General features: G+C 41.0%; 1 protein-coding gene across 10 annotated transcripts in view; it reads left to right on the forward strand.

Moving 5' to 3' along the window:
- The window catches only part of LOC148034759 (Protein kinase superfamily protein), a 148,810-nt gene that overhangs the window by 96,182 nt on the left and 39,767 nt on the right, over window positions 1-12,861 (forward strand). For all 10 annotated transcript variants that reach the window (XR_015691120.1, XM_087679728.1, XM_087679727.1 and 7 more), the window contains one exon: window positions 725-866. Coding sequence is in view for 9 of the 10 variants with exons in the window: in XM_087679728.1 (XP_087535854.1) it covers window positions 725-866 (142 nt within the window). In the remaining variant the exon portion in view is untranslated. The remainder of the gene's footprint in view (window positions 1-724; window positions 867-12,861) is intronic.

Consider the following 12,861-nt stretch of genomic DNA (forward strand, 5'->3'; position numbering starts at 1 on the left):
CCTTCATCTGAAGCAACTCTGATGTCATTATCAACACTCCTCTACCCAAAGGATAGCATTTTGCTCCTTTCATAGCGCAGCTCTCTTCACCATGCTTCTGTCTGGCTGGTCAGGAAAGTGCAGTCATCTCGAGCTTTGATCGGCATCAAAGACTCATCACAAGTCACCTTAGTGCCGGTCTATGGGACATGGAACCTTTTGGCCCCCTTGTATCTTTTGCATTATTCATTACATTCACTCTCTGAGTTTCTGAGTTGTCTCATTATCTGTGTGTTTGCTGTACATACTGTGTGTTTCTCCCACAAACGCTACTATTTCTCCATAAGAGTGCCTTTTACATGCTGATCTGCTGGCTGCAAGAAACAGATTTGCCTGTTGTTGATGCTCATGAACAGTCCAATGCGATCTCCTTCACCAAGCATCTTGGTCCTTCAGTCACCTAAACTGATGACTCCTCTCCTGGTTGATCACTTCAATAGTGAGGACACTGAATGAATAGTATTAGCCAGAAAAGCTACATGAGCTTTCAGTTTGCAACCTTTATAAGCATTTCTGCGTATACATAGAAAAAGTTGCTAATGAGGTCACGTATCAGTTTCAAGTAAGTTTCAGCTTTTAGTATGTCAGCCCTTAAGCAGTGGATATATAGTATCTAGTCAAGAGTATGATTTCATGTCTTGAGCAGGGAAATTTCATTTGACAAAAGGCCTTTGCAATTATGCAGTTTGACAGTGTTGGAGGGGATCGCACTAAGCAGTGATCCCAATTATAAAGTGTTAAGCAGTTCATATCCTTGGATTGCAAGGAAGGTGTTGACAGACAGCTCACCAACACTCCGCTCCACTTTGAAAGCTTTGCTTTACAAGGTGCTTAGTTAAGTTTAGTATGAGATGAAACTAGTGGTTTTGCATTTTTTTGATATTGTAAATTACAAATACTGAAGCTGCAGACAATATGCAAGTATATTATATATAGGAGTGAGATCCCATATTCTCTGTGCATGCTTGAAGGTGTAATTGATGTTTTGGATGTATGAATATGTGTTTCATACTCGTTTTTACAGCATTTCCTTACTCAGATCAGCATTGTGAAATTGTAAGTGAGGCATATTGGATTATGTTTTAAGAAGATGTTAAGGGTGCTGGTAGCATCATCATTGTAGACAACTGTGGATAAGATCGTCAATGATGTCAGTTGAGTGCGCAGACTGTGTCTACACTGCTGCTGCATTTAAGTAATCTTGGCTTGTGCTCCGAACTTTGGGCCAACAACTATTCCATGAATGCCTTAATTCAAGGGAGCAGTGCAAACAATCTTTGTTTGAGAGCGGCCCATGCCTACTGTGCTTATGGAGGAGTAGAAAGTTTTCAGCCTTCTGCCACCTCTGGCCTTTCAGCTTGTGCCTTTGTAAAATCAAACCTTCTTTCATGCCTACCATTGTCATCCCATGATTACAGTTGATCTTTTGTATGATGTAGTCCAAGCAATGTGGCAAACATTAGTCCATCATCAACACACCATATCACGGAAAAATAAACTGAGTATTAGTTACAGTCTGAGTTAACTATAGGCTTTTTATCGAGTCATCTCCACTTTTGAATTTGTACATGCACAGAATGATTTAAGTAACGCTTTGTGACATTGTCTACTATAGAAAATTGGGAATTTGCATTAGTAGTGGCCAGCCAGATTTATGATTGCAGTGACAGCCATACAGTCACATGTAACGAACATGAAAAAAATCCTATGGAAAGTTGGGTTATTTCCAAAGAACACACATATCAATTCAGGATTCGCCCATTGCTGTTTTCATATGTGTCATAGTTTGCTGAAATCTGTGTTTGCTCTTATAGTTTTTATCATTTACAAAGCAAGCTCACACACATATGAGTATGAACATATATTTCAAGTATGTTTGACTGCTTCAAGCTGAAACATAGTGGTCCTATATTTAAGAAGCACTGTTTGGTAGTTTTAGCAATAAATATCTTGTAAGTAGCAGCAATGGAGCCGCACTAAAATCTTCCATTCTATACATCAATATGCATAGAGCTTAAGCAAAGGCTGAAAGGGTAGGTACTTAAAAAGGTATGACATTTTTTAGGACATTGAAAAAGTTAAGTATGGGTAGGCCAAATGTTCTTCATTTTTCAAATTCTTGCAAATGTTTTTAGGGCCAATCATATGACTATGATAAAAACTGTCTTCTTTTATCAAGATCACCATAGCTGGTTTGTGTCATGATCATCAGAGCTGGTTTAATCATTAGTCAAGGGTAAGTTTAAAGGAACACCTTTTGCAGTTCTGCCAGTGCTGTGAATGAAGCTAAGCTGCTGCTAGCATCCTCGAATGGCCTTCGGGATTTACCATCCTGTGACTTTTCCAAGCAGCTCCAGATTTGTGATAATGACATTGAAGGCCCTCTGGGCCTTGCTGGCCAGACAAAGCCTCCAAAACAATGACAACACGAGACTCATAAATTTTATGTCATGCATCTCAGACTTGTTGCTCAGCTGCTAGTAGCGCCTGAAGCTTGGGTATGTGGGGTGAAGAAAAAGCCCTCTGCTAACCGATTGGGCTACCTTGCATGTTATGCCCAAAGGTAGTGTGCTTTAGTATAAGTGAGCATTGTTGTGAAAACCTTGTATTGTACATCTTTGCCAACCAACTGACAACTGCCCTGCCCTTATGTGTAACCTGCTGTGGGAGGTGGCTCTCGCCCACTAGTGTTCTATGAATGCTTCTAGAGGGCATCTGAAAGGTTTGGTGATGCTCTACTTCACTCCATGCATCAACATATGCCTTCTCATTCTCTGCTCCACTCAAAGCCAGCTCTTGGTGCAACTCTTCATCATCTCACATCACAATACCTATTTGGCCATTTTGTGTAGGGTAGAAACTCGCTAAGACCTTTGAGACCAGGTCCTGATCCAGCTCATCTAAGGTGGCACAGCCACAGCTAGAGCCGCCATTCATGCAACTCCTTCCAGGCAGCAAGAGCATCCATCCACGAGTATTCGCTCTTAGCTCGATAACCGAATCCTCCTCCATGGGAGATTTGGGAAGGCCATTCCCTCCTGTTACTGATGTGCAATCCATTGATCTGTGCAGAAGGTATCATCAGGGATATTTTTTGTTTGAAGGGGGAGGGGGGGGGGTTAATGTACTTGCCACCTGTGCTGTATATGCAGAGGGATAATTGGGCCACCTAAATGCTTGTGCACACTTGAGAATGTTGGGAATAAAGGCCTCGTGCCTTTTAAATGTGCTCAGGTGTGAACACACCCTTAGCACTCGTACTTACACATATATATCTATCTAAAAACCTAAAGGTACACACTCATCATTGTACTTGAAAATGTGCTCACTCTCTACTTTGCTCTCTCTCACTCTCTCTATCTCTCACTGCGCGTAATGACTGTCTGCCTCGATCTCCGTGCCTAATCGGCCCCTACAAACTGGTATCAGAGCGCAGAGTGGACGCTCCTTGAGGTCAAAGGCAGCTCATGTACAGCAGTTGAGTGTGTGTCTGTCGCCAGACAGGAGTGAGGAAACAGTCGCAGGTGACCAATGACATGCGCAGGACCAGGCGATTGGTCGAGCGTGGACCAGAGGGCAGCAGCAGGTGTGACGGGCAGTAGTCGGCAAGGACCAGCGAAATCTGACGAGGACAGAGCGTAACGGGACAGCAGTCGCGCGACAGTGGTCCGTGGCGGGTAGGCGTAGGCGACGACGTCCTGTTGGCGACCTGCTCGGGGTCAATGGACCCTGTCATGTTTTTTCTTTCAAAATCGTTAACAAAAAAAAAGAAAAACAGGAAAAAATTCAACTTCTACCCCTTTCTTGACGGGGTTTCGCGTGCCAGGTAGAAAAGGCCAAATCTATGCAACTTGGCCCGAAAATTTGGGGCCTTTCCCGGATTTAGGGATTGTGATGCAGAGCAAGGTCATTTGTCTCAAAATTGCAGGAATTTTGTGACATTTTGTCCCCGACATTTGGGGCTTTTCATGTACATGTGCAAATTGGGCTGAAATTTATCCAATTTCTCAATATTGATGCACATTGGATCCCGTGCAATTTGGGGCTTTTGAAGTTTGGGCGAAATTTGTGCAGCATTTGGTGATTTTATGTACATGCAGGTTGAATTCCGCGCAATTTGGACATCAACACTTGGTAAAATTTGGGGGTTTTGCTGAAATTGCTATATTTGGAAAAATTGGCATGTCCTATGCATGACAGAGGAAATGCAGATGTGCGTTTGATGTTTTGAGCACAAATTTTTGGGGCTTTTGACCGTTCGTGTCAAATTTTATGCCCGTGGGTACATGTACAACAGAAATTGCAGCTGAAATTTTGGGATTCCTCACGTAATGTGATGTATATGCCCTTGCAACAGTTGTAATCAGTTGGATAATGTTGTAGCACATGGTTTGGTGCTTCTGAAAATTTAATTACAGATCTGAAATCTATGCTTCTGCGTGGTCATTTATTGCTAATTGGTAGTCGTTTGTACCTTGGTCACTTGGGTGACAGTTTGGGCCTGCATTTGCTGGTTTTTCTGTCACATTTAGGCTGAAAATCATGGCTGGCAGCAATGACAGCAGTAATCTGATGCACATATAGAAGCTTGAAGGCGCACATAATTTTGCAGTTTGGCAAAAGCAGTGCTACAATATCCTGTTACAAAAGAAACAGGCAAAGCCAATCAAAACCAAAGGGGTAAAGCCCGCGGACATGGAACAGGATGATTGGGATGATTTAAATGAGCTTGCACGCCCAACCATAGAGCTTGGATTCTGCATATGCTATATGGACTAGACTGGAAGAACTGTATGCACAAAAGAGTGCTGCAAGCAAAGTGTATTGGCTGAAAAAGCTTATGGATTTGTGTATGAAAGAGGGTACAACAATGTCTACTCACTTGAGTGAGTTTAACTCCATTTTCAGCCAGCTAGTTGCCTTGAAGTTCATGATTGATGAGGAATTTAAGGCTACTTTCTTGCTTTGCACTCTACCAGACAGTTGGGATACATTTAGGATTGCTATGAGCAAGTCTAATGTAATCCTGTTGTATGCTGATGTAGAGAGTGCTCTACTTATGGAAGAGATGAATTGGCAGAACAATGCATCCAGTAAGTTTTCTAGTGCTTTGCATACTAGGGGCAGATCACAGCAAAAGGCCAAATATGATGGCAAGGGACGCAGTAAATCACGTAGCAATGATGTAGAATGCCATTGTTGTGGCAAGAAGGATCACTTTAAACGTGATTGCTACAAATAGAAGAAAGAGAAAGGAAAAGGCAAGAAGACAGATGATAGCAAGGAAGAGAAGAAGAACAGTCAGCCTAAGAAGAGCAGTGTAAAAATTGAAGAGGTGAATGTAGTCACTCATGACAGTGACAGTGGGAGTGATGTACTCTTTGTCTCTTCACACTTTGGTGCACATGCTTTAGTTGTAGATACAGATGATGACGTGCATACCTGGATTCTTGATTCAGGTGCTTCCTTTCATGTTACCCCTCATCGTGAGTGGTTTTCTGCCTATACAGGGGGTCAACATGGTATTGTCCATCTTGGGGACAACTATGCATGTGAGATTGCAGGTATTGGCAGTGTGTAGTTACAGTTTCAACATGGCTTTGTCTTTACACTTAAGCATGTACGGCATATACCTCAGCTCAAGAAGAGCTTGATTAGCATAGGGCAGCTAGATGATGATGGCTTTCATACCACCTTTGGTGATGGAAAATGGAAGATGTGTAAGGGATCTAGGGCTATCGCCAAAGGTTGCAAGAGTGATACTTTGTATCCACTTCATGTATCTAGTGTGCGTGACCATGTTGTTGCCGTGACCGAGCAGCTAAGCGTTTCTTTGTGGCATGGCCGGTTGGGACGCATGAGTCAAACATGAATAAAAGTGCTTTCTCTTTCGGGTTACTTGCTTTGTCTTCGTTATGCTGATTTTGAGCATTGTGATCATTGCATTTATGGAAAACATGCATAGACGTCTCACAAAAAGTCTATTTCTTTGAAATCTTCTCCTCTAAAGCTATGTATGTCAAATGCCAGGATTATCTTTAGGGGGAAAGAAATATTTTGTTACCTTTGTCGATGATGCTACACGGAAGGTATGGGTTTATCCCATTCGTAGCAATGATGAAGTGCTTGATAAGTTTAAAAAATTCTTGGCATTGGTTGAAAATCAGATAGATAAGACACTTAAGTGTCTTGGCTGTGACAATGGTGGGTAATATGTGTCCAAGGCCTTTCAGGCATTTTGTGATAGCAAAAGGATAAAGAGGGAGCTCACTGCCCCTCATAATTCACCCCAAAATGGAGTTGCAGAGCGTATGAATCAGACCATACAGGATAAGATCCGTACGATGCTGTCTCATGTTGCATTACCCCATGGTTTTTGGGCAGAGGTTGTTATGACAGCGGTTTACTTGATTAATCGGTCACCAAACAGGTCTTTGGGAGGGGGGAGTTCCCCAAGAAGTGTGTTTGGGCAAGCCATCTTCATTCATATGCTCATTTAAAAGTGTTTGGCTTCAAGGCTTTTGTGCACATTCGTAAAGAAAAACGCAGCAAACTCGAGCCAAAGTCCTGTAAATGCATTTTCCTAGGATATGTTGACGAGGGTGAAATGGGGTATAGATTGTGGGATCCCGAGAAACAGAAAGTAGTACCTAGCAATGACGTTATCTTTCGGGAAGATCGCATGCACAAACAGCCCGAAAATTGAGGAGGTCCGTAGGGTTGTATTCCGGGAAGAAATACATTTTGGACAGCAAAATGTGCCCACTGTATAGCAGCAAATACCTGCTATAAATGAACGTATAAATGTAGGAAATGATGCTGGAAATGATCAGTCAGCTATTGCCCAAGAAAATGAGCCATTACATGTGCAAGAACAGCCAGGATAGCAAGCTCTTAATGCTGATTTGCAGGTTGAAATGCCAGGACAGCATGCTGAAAATGGAAATTTACAGGAACAGCCAACAAACAATGACCATTGGGTTAGGAAATCGTCCCAATCTGATAGGTTTGTTCATGGTGCAATTAATGTGGCTGATTATGTCATGTTGACAGACTGTGGTGAACTATCTTGCTTCAAGGAAGCAATGGATAGACGCGACAACAAGAAATGGTATAAAGCCATGCTGTCAGAGATGGAATCTCTTGAAAAAAATGGCACTTGGGACTTGGTGTAGTTGCTTAAAGGGTAGAAAAATCTTCCATGCAAACGGGTTTATAAGATGAAGATAGATTCTTGAATTTTAGTAAGAATTTTCGTGTCACAAGGCCACTTCTCGTGGTTCGATCCTTGTGAAACAAAATCTGTTCAGGTTCGAAGAGTTGCTCTGTTTCTTGAACTTCAGGGGGATCTTCAGTAATGGGTTCCTTTGGTTCTGGTCCTATGTAAGGTTTTAGCAAACTTACATGAAAAGCATTGTGTATTTTCCAATGAGCAGGAAGCTCAAGTCGATAAGAAACTTCATTTATTTTCTCAATCACTTTGAAGGGTCCAAAGTATCTACTGGAGAGCTTTGGAAAAGATAAATTTTGATCGGAACCTTGTTTGAGCTTGCTTTTATCAAACTTTAGCAAGACATATTGATCTTTTTCAAAAGCCAAAGGTCTTCTTCATTTATCTGCTTGCTTCTTTTATCGCTCTTGGGCAACTTTGATAGTGGCTCGAACTTGATCCATTGTTGTTTTTAAATCTGAAGCAAACTCATCAGCAGCAAAAATCTTATCTTTAGTGCGAATAATTGGAGGAGGAATCACTTTACCTTGTACTATTTCATTTGGAGCTTTCCCTGTGGATGAGTGCACTGTATTGTTATAAGCAAACTGCAATAATGGAAGATATTTCTCCCATTGTGACTTATGTTCACTAACATAAGCTTTCAACATATCCAAAAGAGTGAGATTCATCACCTCTGTTTGGCCGTCAGTTTGAGGATGAAAAGCTGAGGAGAACTTTAAAGTGGTTCCTGAATTCTCAAATAAAGCACGCCAAAAGTTACTTGTGAATTTGGAGTCTCTATCTGAAATGATCTCAGAAGGCATACCATGTAATCTGAAGATATGTTGAATGAAAAGTCTTGCAGCTTGTGCAGATTTCAATGTTTTATGACATGGAATAGAATGTGATTGCTTGCTGAATCGATCAATTATGACCCAAATCATATCATGACCTTGAGATGTTCTTGGAATACTTGAGATGAAATCCATTGTGATAGATTCCCATGGATCTTTGGGCAGTGGAAGAGGTTGCAACAATCTTGGAGTCTTCTGCTTATCATACTTGGATTTTTGGCATACTAGACAAGCCTCAATGAAGTTATGTGTATCTCTTCGTAATGTTGGCCAATAAAAGTAGCGCTCAATTGCCCTTAGAGTGGCTGCCCTCCCTCTATGCCCTGCATAAGGGGGTCCATGACTTTCTTTAAGCACCTTTTGTCGAACAGGAAGAGTGACACAAAGGCGGTTGTTCATGAGAAGGTAACCGTCTTTGATGGAATAATTTGGATGAGAATCTCCTTGCTGTAAATTTGACCAAATTGCTGTAAAATCGGTATCTTCATCATAAGTATTCTTCATTGTTTGAAAATCTTCATGATGAGCCACTGTAATAGTTGCAATGCAAGGCACTCTAGAAAGTGCATCAGCAACTATATTTTGTTTTCCTAGAGTGTATATAATTTGAAAATGAAACATAGACAAGAAATTTTTCCATCTTGTATGTTTCTCCTGTAAATGCTTTTGAGTCTTGAAATACTTCAAGCTCTGATGATTAGTTTTAATAAGGAATTCATCGCTTAAAAGATAATGTTTCCATATCTTCAAAGCATGAATCACTGCTAAGAGCTCCTTTTCATAAATGTCATACATTTTCTCCACATCATTTAGACAGCGGCTTTCAAAGGCTACGACATGGCCTTCTTGATTTAGCATTGCACCAATACAATCACCCCAAGCATCTGCTTCCACCACAAATGGTTTTACCAAATCTGGAATGATAAGAACAGGTCGAGAAGTAAGAGCTGTTTTCATTCTTGTGAAGGCTGCTTTCTCTTTTTCCTTCTATTGGAAAGAGGTCTTCTTCTTTGTAAGGTGATGAAGTGGAGAAGCCATATGTGCAAAATGCTTGATGAAGCGATAGAGCATAAGCCAAGAAACGATCGCACCTCATGTACATCATGAAGATGAGGCCATTCTTGGATTATCTTGATCTTTTTAGGATTCATCTGAATCCCTTCAGAAGAGATGACATGCCCAAGGTAATTTATTTTATGCATGAAAAATTCACTCTTTTTACCATTTACCAAGAGTTGATTTTGTTGAAGTAATTGTAGAACAATCTCCAAGTGCTGATGATGCTCCTCTTCATTCTTGCTAAAGACAAGAATATCATCAAAGAAAGTACTGACATATTGTCGATGCTCTCTAAAGATGCGCTCCATAATTCGATTAAAGGTGGCTGGTGCATTGGTTAATCCGAAAGGAACCACCAAGAATTGATAAAGACCGTATGAAGTGCGGAAAGCAGTTTTGTATACATCTTGTGATATTACCCTAATTTGATGATAATCACTCTTTAGATCAATGCGGCTGAAAACCTTTGAGCCTCCTAGACGATCCAAAATGTCGTCAATTCTGGAAATAGGAAACCGATTCTTCACAGTGATTTTGTTGAGGGCTCGATAATCAATGCACATCCTGAATATGCCATCTTTCTTTTGAACAAGAAGAACCGGTAAACAAAATGGTGAGCTACTTGGTCTAATTAGCCCACGGTTGAGTAGTTCTTCGACTTGCTTTCTGATTTCTTCTTGTTGAGGACGGCTCACACGGTATGGTGCTATATTAGGAGGAGAACTGCTCGGAATAATATCAATATGATGGTCTTCTGGCCTTTCTGGGGAAAGCTGATAAGGAAGATATTCCGAAAAACAATCTTTATACTTTTTCAAGAGCTGAAGTCGCTCATAGGTATGGTGTATTCAGAAACTCCAGCTTGGATCTTGTATTTCTTGTCTTTGTTGGTGAGTTCTACCTTCTTTTTCTGAGAGAAGGGCATGCCAAGAATCACATCGCAACCATCAAGGTCTCCGATACAGAAGGTATCTTCGTCACTGTAGCCTTGAATTTGAAACTTGAGCTTGCCAATGTAGGGTGTCACAGTCTTCATTGTGTCACCTTCATCGGCATTTAAAGCTTGGCGAACTTCTGCCGAAGTGTCCATCTCTTCATTCTTTAATCCAAGCTCTTTAGCTAATTGCAAGGAAATGACATTTTCATTCGTCCCAAGATCTATCAGGAATAGTGCTTGCTTATCTTGCAACTGTCCCCAAGCTTTTAATGATTTGCGCATCTCTGGAGTGTGAGTTGTGTTTGTAACTACATCACTGATAGCATTGATTTCCACTGGCGACTTAGGCTTGTTGTCAGAAACCTTGCTTTGTCTTTTGTTTGGACATTGCTTCGCTATGTGGCTTGTTTGTCCACATTTAAAGCACTTCCCTTCTTTCATGAAGCGTTGCTTTTCTTCTTCGGAAAGTTGCTTTGCTTGTAGGTATAGATTGGAGCGAAGTTGAGGAGCATTAGGAGGTGCATAGGGCTTCATCTTCTTTTGATTTGATGGCTGCTTTTGCCGCTGTTTTTGTCCTTCATTTGGGGCTGAATACTCCTCATCAGCATCTACTCTCTTCTCATCATTCTTTTGGAATGATTTGTTGCCATTGTGCTCCATTTCCCATGTATCAGCATGGTCAATGAGTTCCCTGAGAGTAGAACAATGATAATGATTAAGAGCAGTACGAAGTTTAAAATGCAAACCTCCTTGAAACTTCCTAAGCTTTTTCGAACTGCTGATCTTCTTGAAATGTTGGACCTTCAACAGTAGTTCCCAAAATCTCTTGGTATAGTCACTAAGTGACTCATTTTTCCTTTACCAAAGCTGATCCCATTCCATTTTTACATCTCTTTTGAAATGAACAGGAATAAATTGGCTTTGTATCATGTGAATAAAGGACCGCTATGATTTTGGGGTAGCATGATCATATTTCAACCCCGTCCACCAAGTATGGGCTAGGTCGGTCAAATGTAAAGCTGCAAACTTAATCTTTTCTTTTTCTTTATACTTGTCACGACCATACAAAATTTGAAATTGACGAATAAACTTCAGAAGAAGATCAAGATTTCGGGAATCATCATACATACTGAACTTGATCTTCTTTTTAAGTTGAGATAGTGACTTAGTCTTCTTCTTCTTCTTATGTCTTCGTCCATGCCCGGATCTTGAGGTTGAAGATGATGAAGTGCTTGATGGGGATGAAGATTGAGACGAGGCTGAAGAATGTCGATGCCTTTGACGATGATGAGGTCTTCCACGAGAAGGGTGTGACTCTTCATCACTAGAAGAGGGTCCATTAGAGTAGGCGCCATATGACTTTGAAGAAGAAGATGAGCTTCGACGCGATCTCTTTCTTTTGTCTTGAAGTAGAATGGGACTGCCTCTTAGAAGTAGTTGGACTTCTTGATCGGCTCCTTTCATTGGTATGGCTTTGTTTCCTTGAAGCAGACGGGCTTCTTTCCCTGAATTCTTTGGGATTCTCAACTTTTTCTAGTTTGAGAAGTTGCTCACGAATTTGCTGATTCTCCTCTCTAAGACTTTGAATGGCTTGAAGGATAGCACTCGACTGATCCATTGAGACTGTAAGAAAAATATGCTCAAGCTCTCAATGCAAGGGTTGAAAACAAACAAACTTATAATTGTAAGCATTACTAGTGTTGGGTGAGGACCGAGCCAAAGCTCTGATACCACTGTAAACGCCCCGAACAACGTAGTATGCTTAAGAATTATGATATTCGCTTGTTTTCGAGATTCTGCTCAACCCAAGTCCCTTAGGGAAGAGCTCAGTTACAATCAACCTGAGAGTGAGGAGAAGTAATTCTCACTCTCACAAGATCATGCAAAGATGTACAAATACACATGCATCATCTATTATGCAATGATAAGAACCGATTTCTTTACAGTATGAGAGAAGAAAGAGGGGAAATCAGACTTTCTTCATCGTTGATCAGCAGTACATGGATAGGCTTGCTTCTTGTTTCTAAAATGGAAGAAAGAGCTCAAGAAGGAGGTGCTGTAATGAATTTACAGGCTTGCTGTCCTGTAAAACAGCAGTGATAGAAGAGGGAATATGGAGGAATTTTATAATAGAGAAGTGGGGAATGATGACGGGGATGGATGGGGCCAGTTTCTGGCTATTTGTGGGTGCTGTACATGAGTTTACAGCAAAGAAAAATGATGCTGAATGAAGAAAAACGAGCTCTTATTTATAGGAGAGGAAAGAGCTAGTACAAAAGGGGAAAGTGGAGTAGCACAAGGCAAGTGTCCAGCCACATGTCATGAGATGTGACAAGTGGTGGGACACTTGGAAACTTGTGTGACAAGTGTCTTGACACTTGTCTCTTCTCTATGGTCTTTCTTTTTGGACTGAATACTGTCAAGAATAGAAACAACCAAATTTAGTAAGCACAGTCAGAGTACAGAATTTACTATTTTTAGAATGACATCCCTATTTTTTAGGTCTAGCATTTTTAGGCTAATTCGAGACTCCTAAAATTTAGGGACCTCCTAAAATTTAGGGACCCTCCCAATATGGGTGTCATATGAAAGCTTTTTCCGTGTACATCGTAAAAACGGTATCAGAATCTTCATGTGACTTTCCTATGCAAAGAAATGTGTATTTCAAGTTTTCAACCCACACATGCACATTGTACAAGCATTTCATGATCATGCCATCTTGTTGATTGTAACTGTCTGTTCTGGCGGATCTAGCCCAT

The sequence above is a fragment of the Lygodium microphyllum genome, chromosome 6, assembly GCF_053477565.2.
Source record: "Lygodium microphyllum isolate KBCC chromosome 6, Lygodium_microphyllum_v1.1.10, whole genome shotgun sequence".
In the NCBI taxonomy this organism is placed as follows: domain Eukaryota; kingdom Viridiplantae; phylum Streptophyta; class Polypodiopsida; order Schizaeales; family Lygodiaceae; genus Lygodium; species Lygodium microphyllum.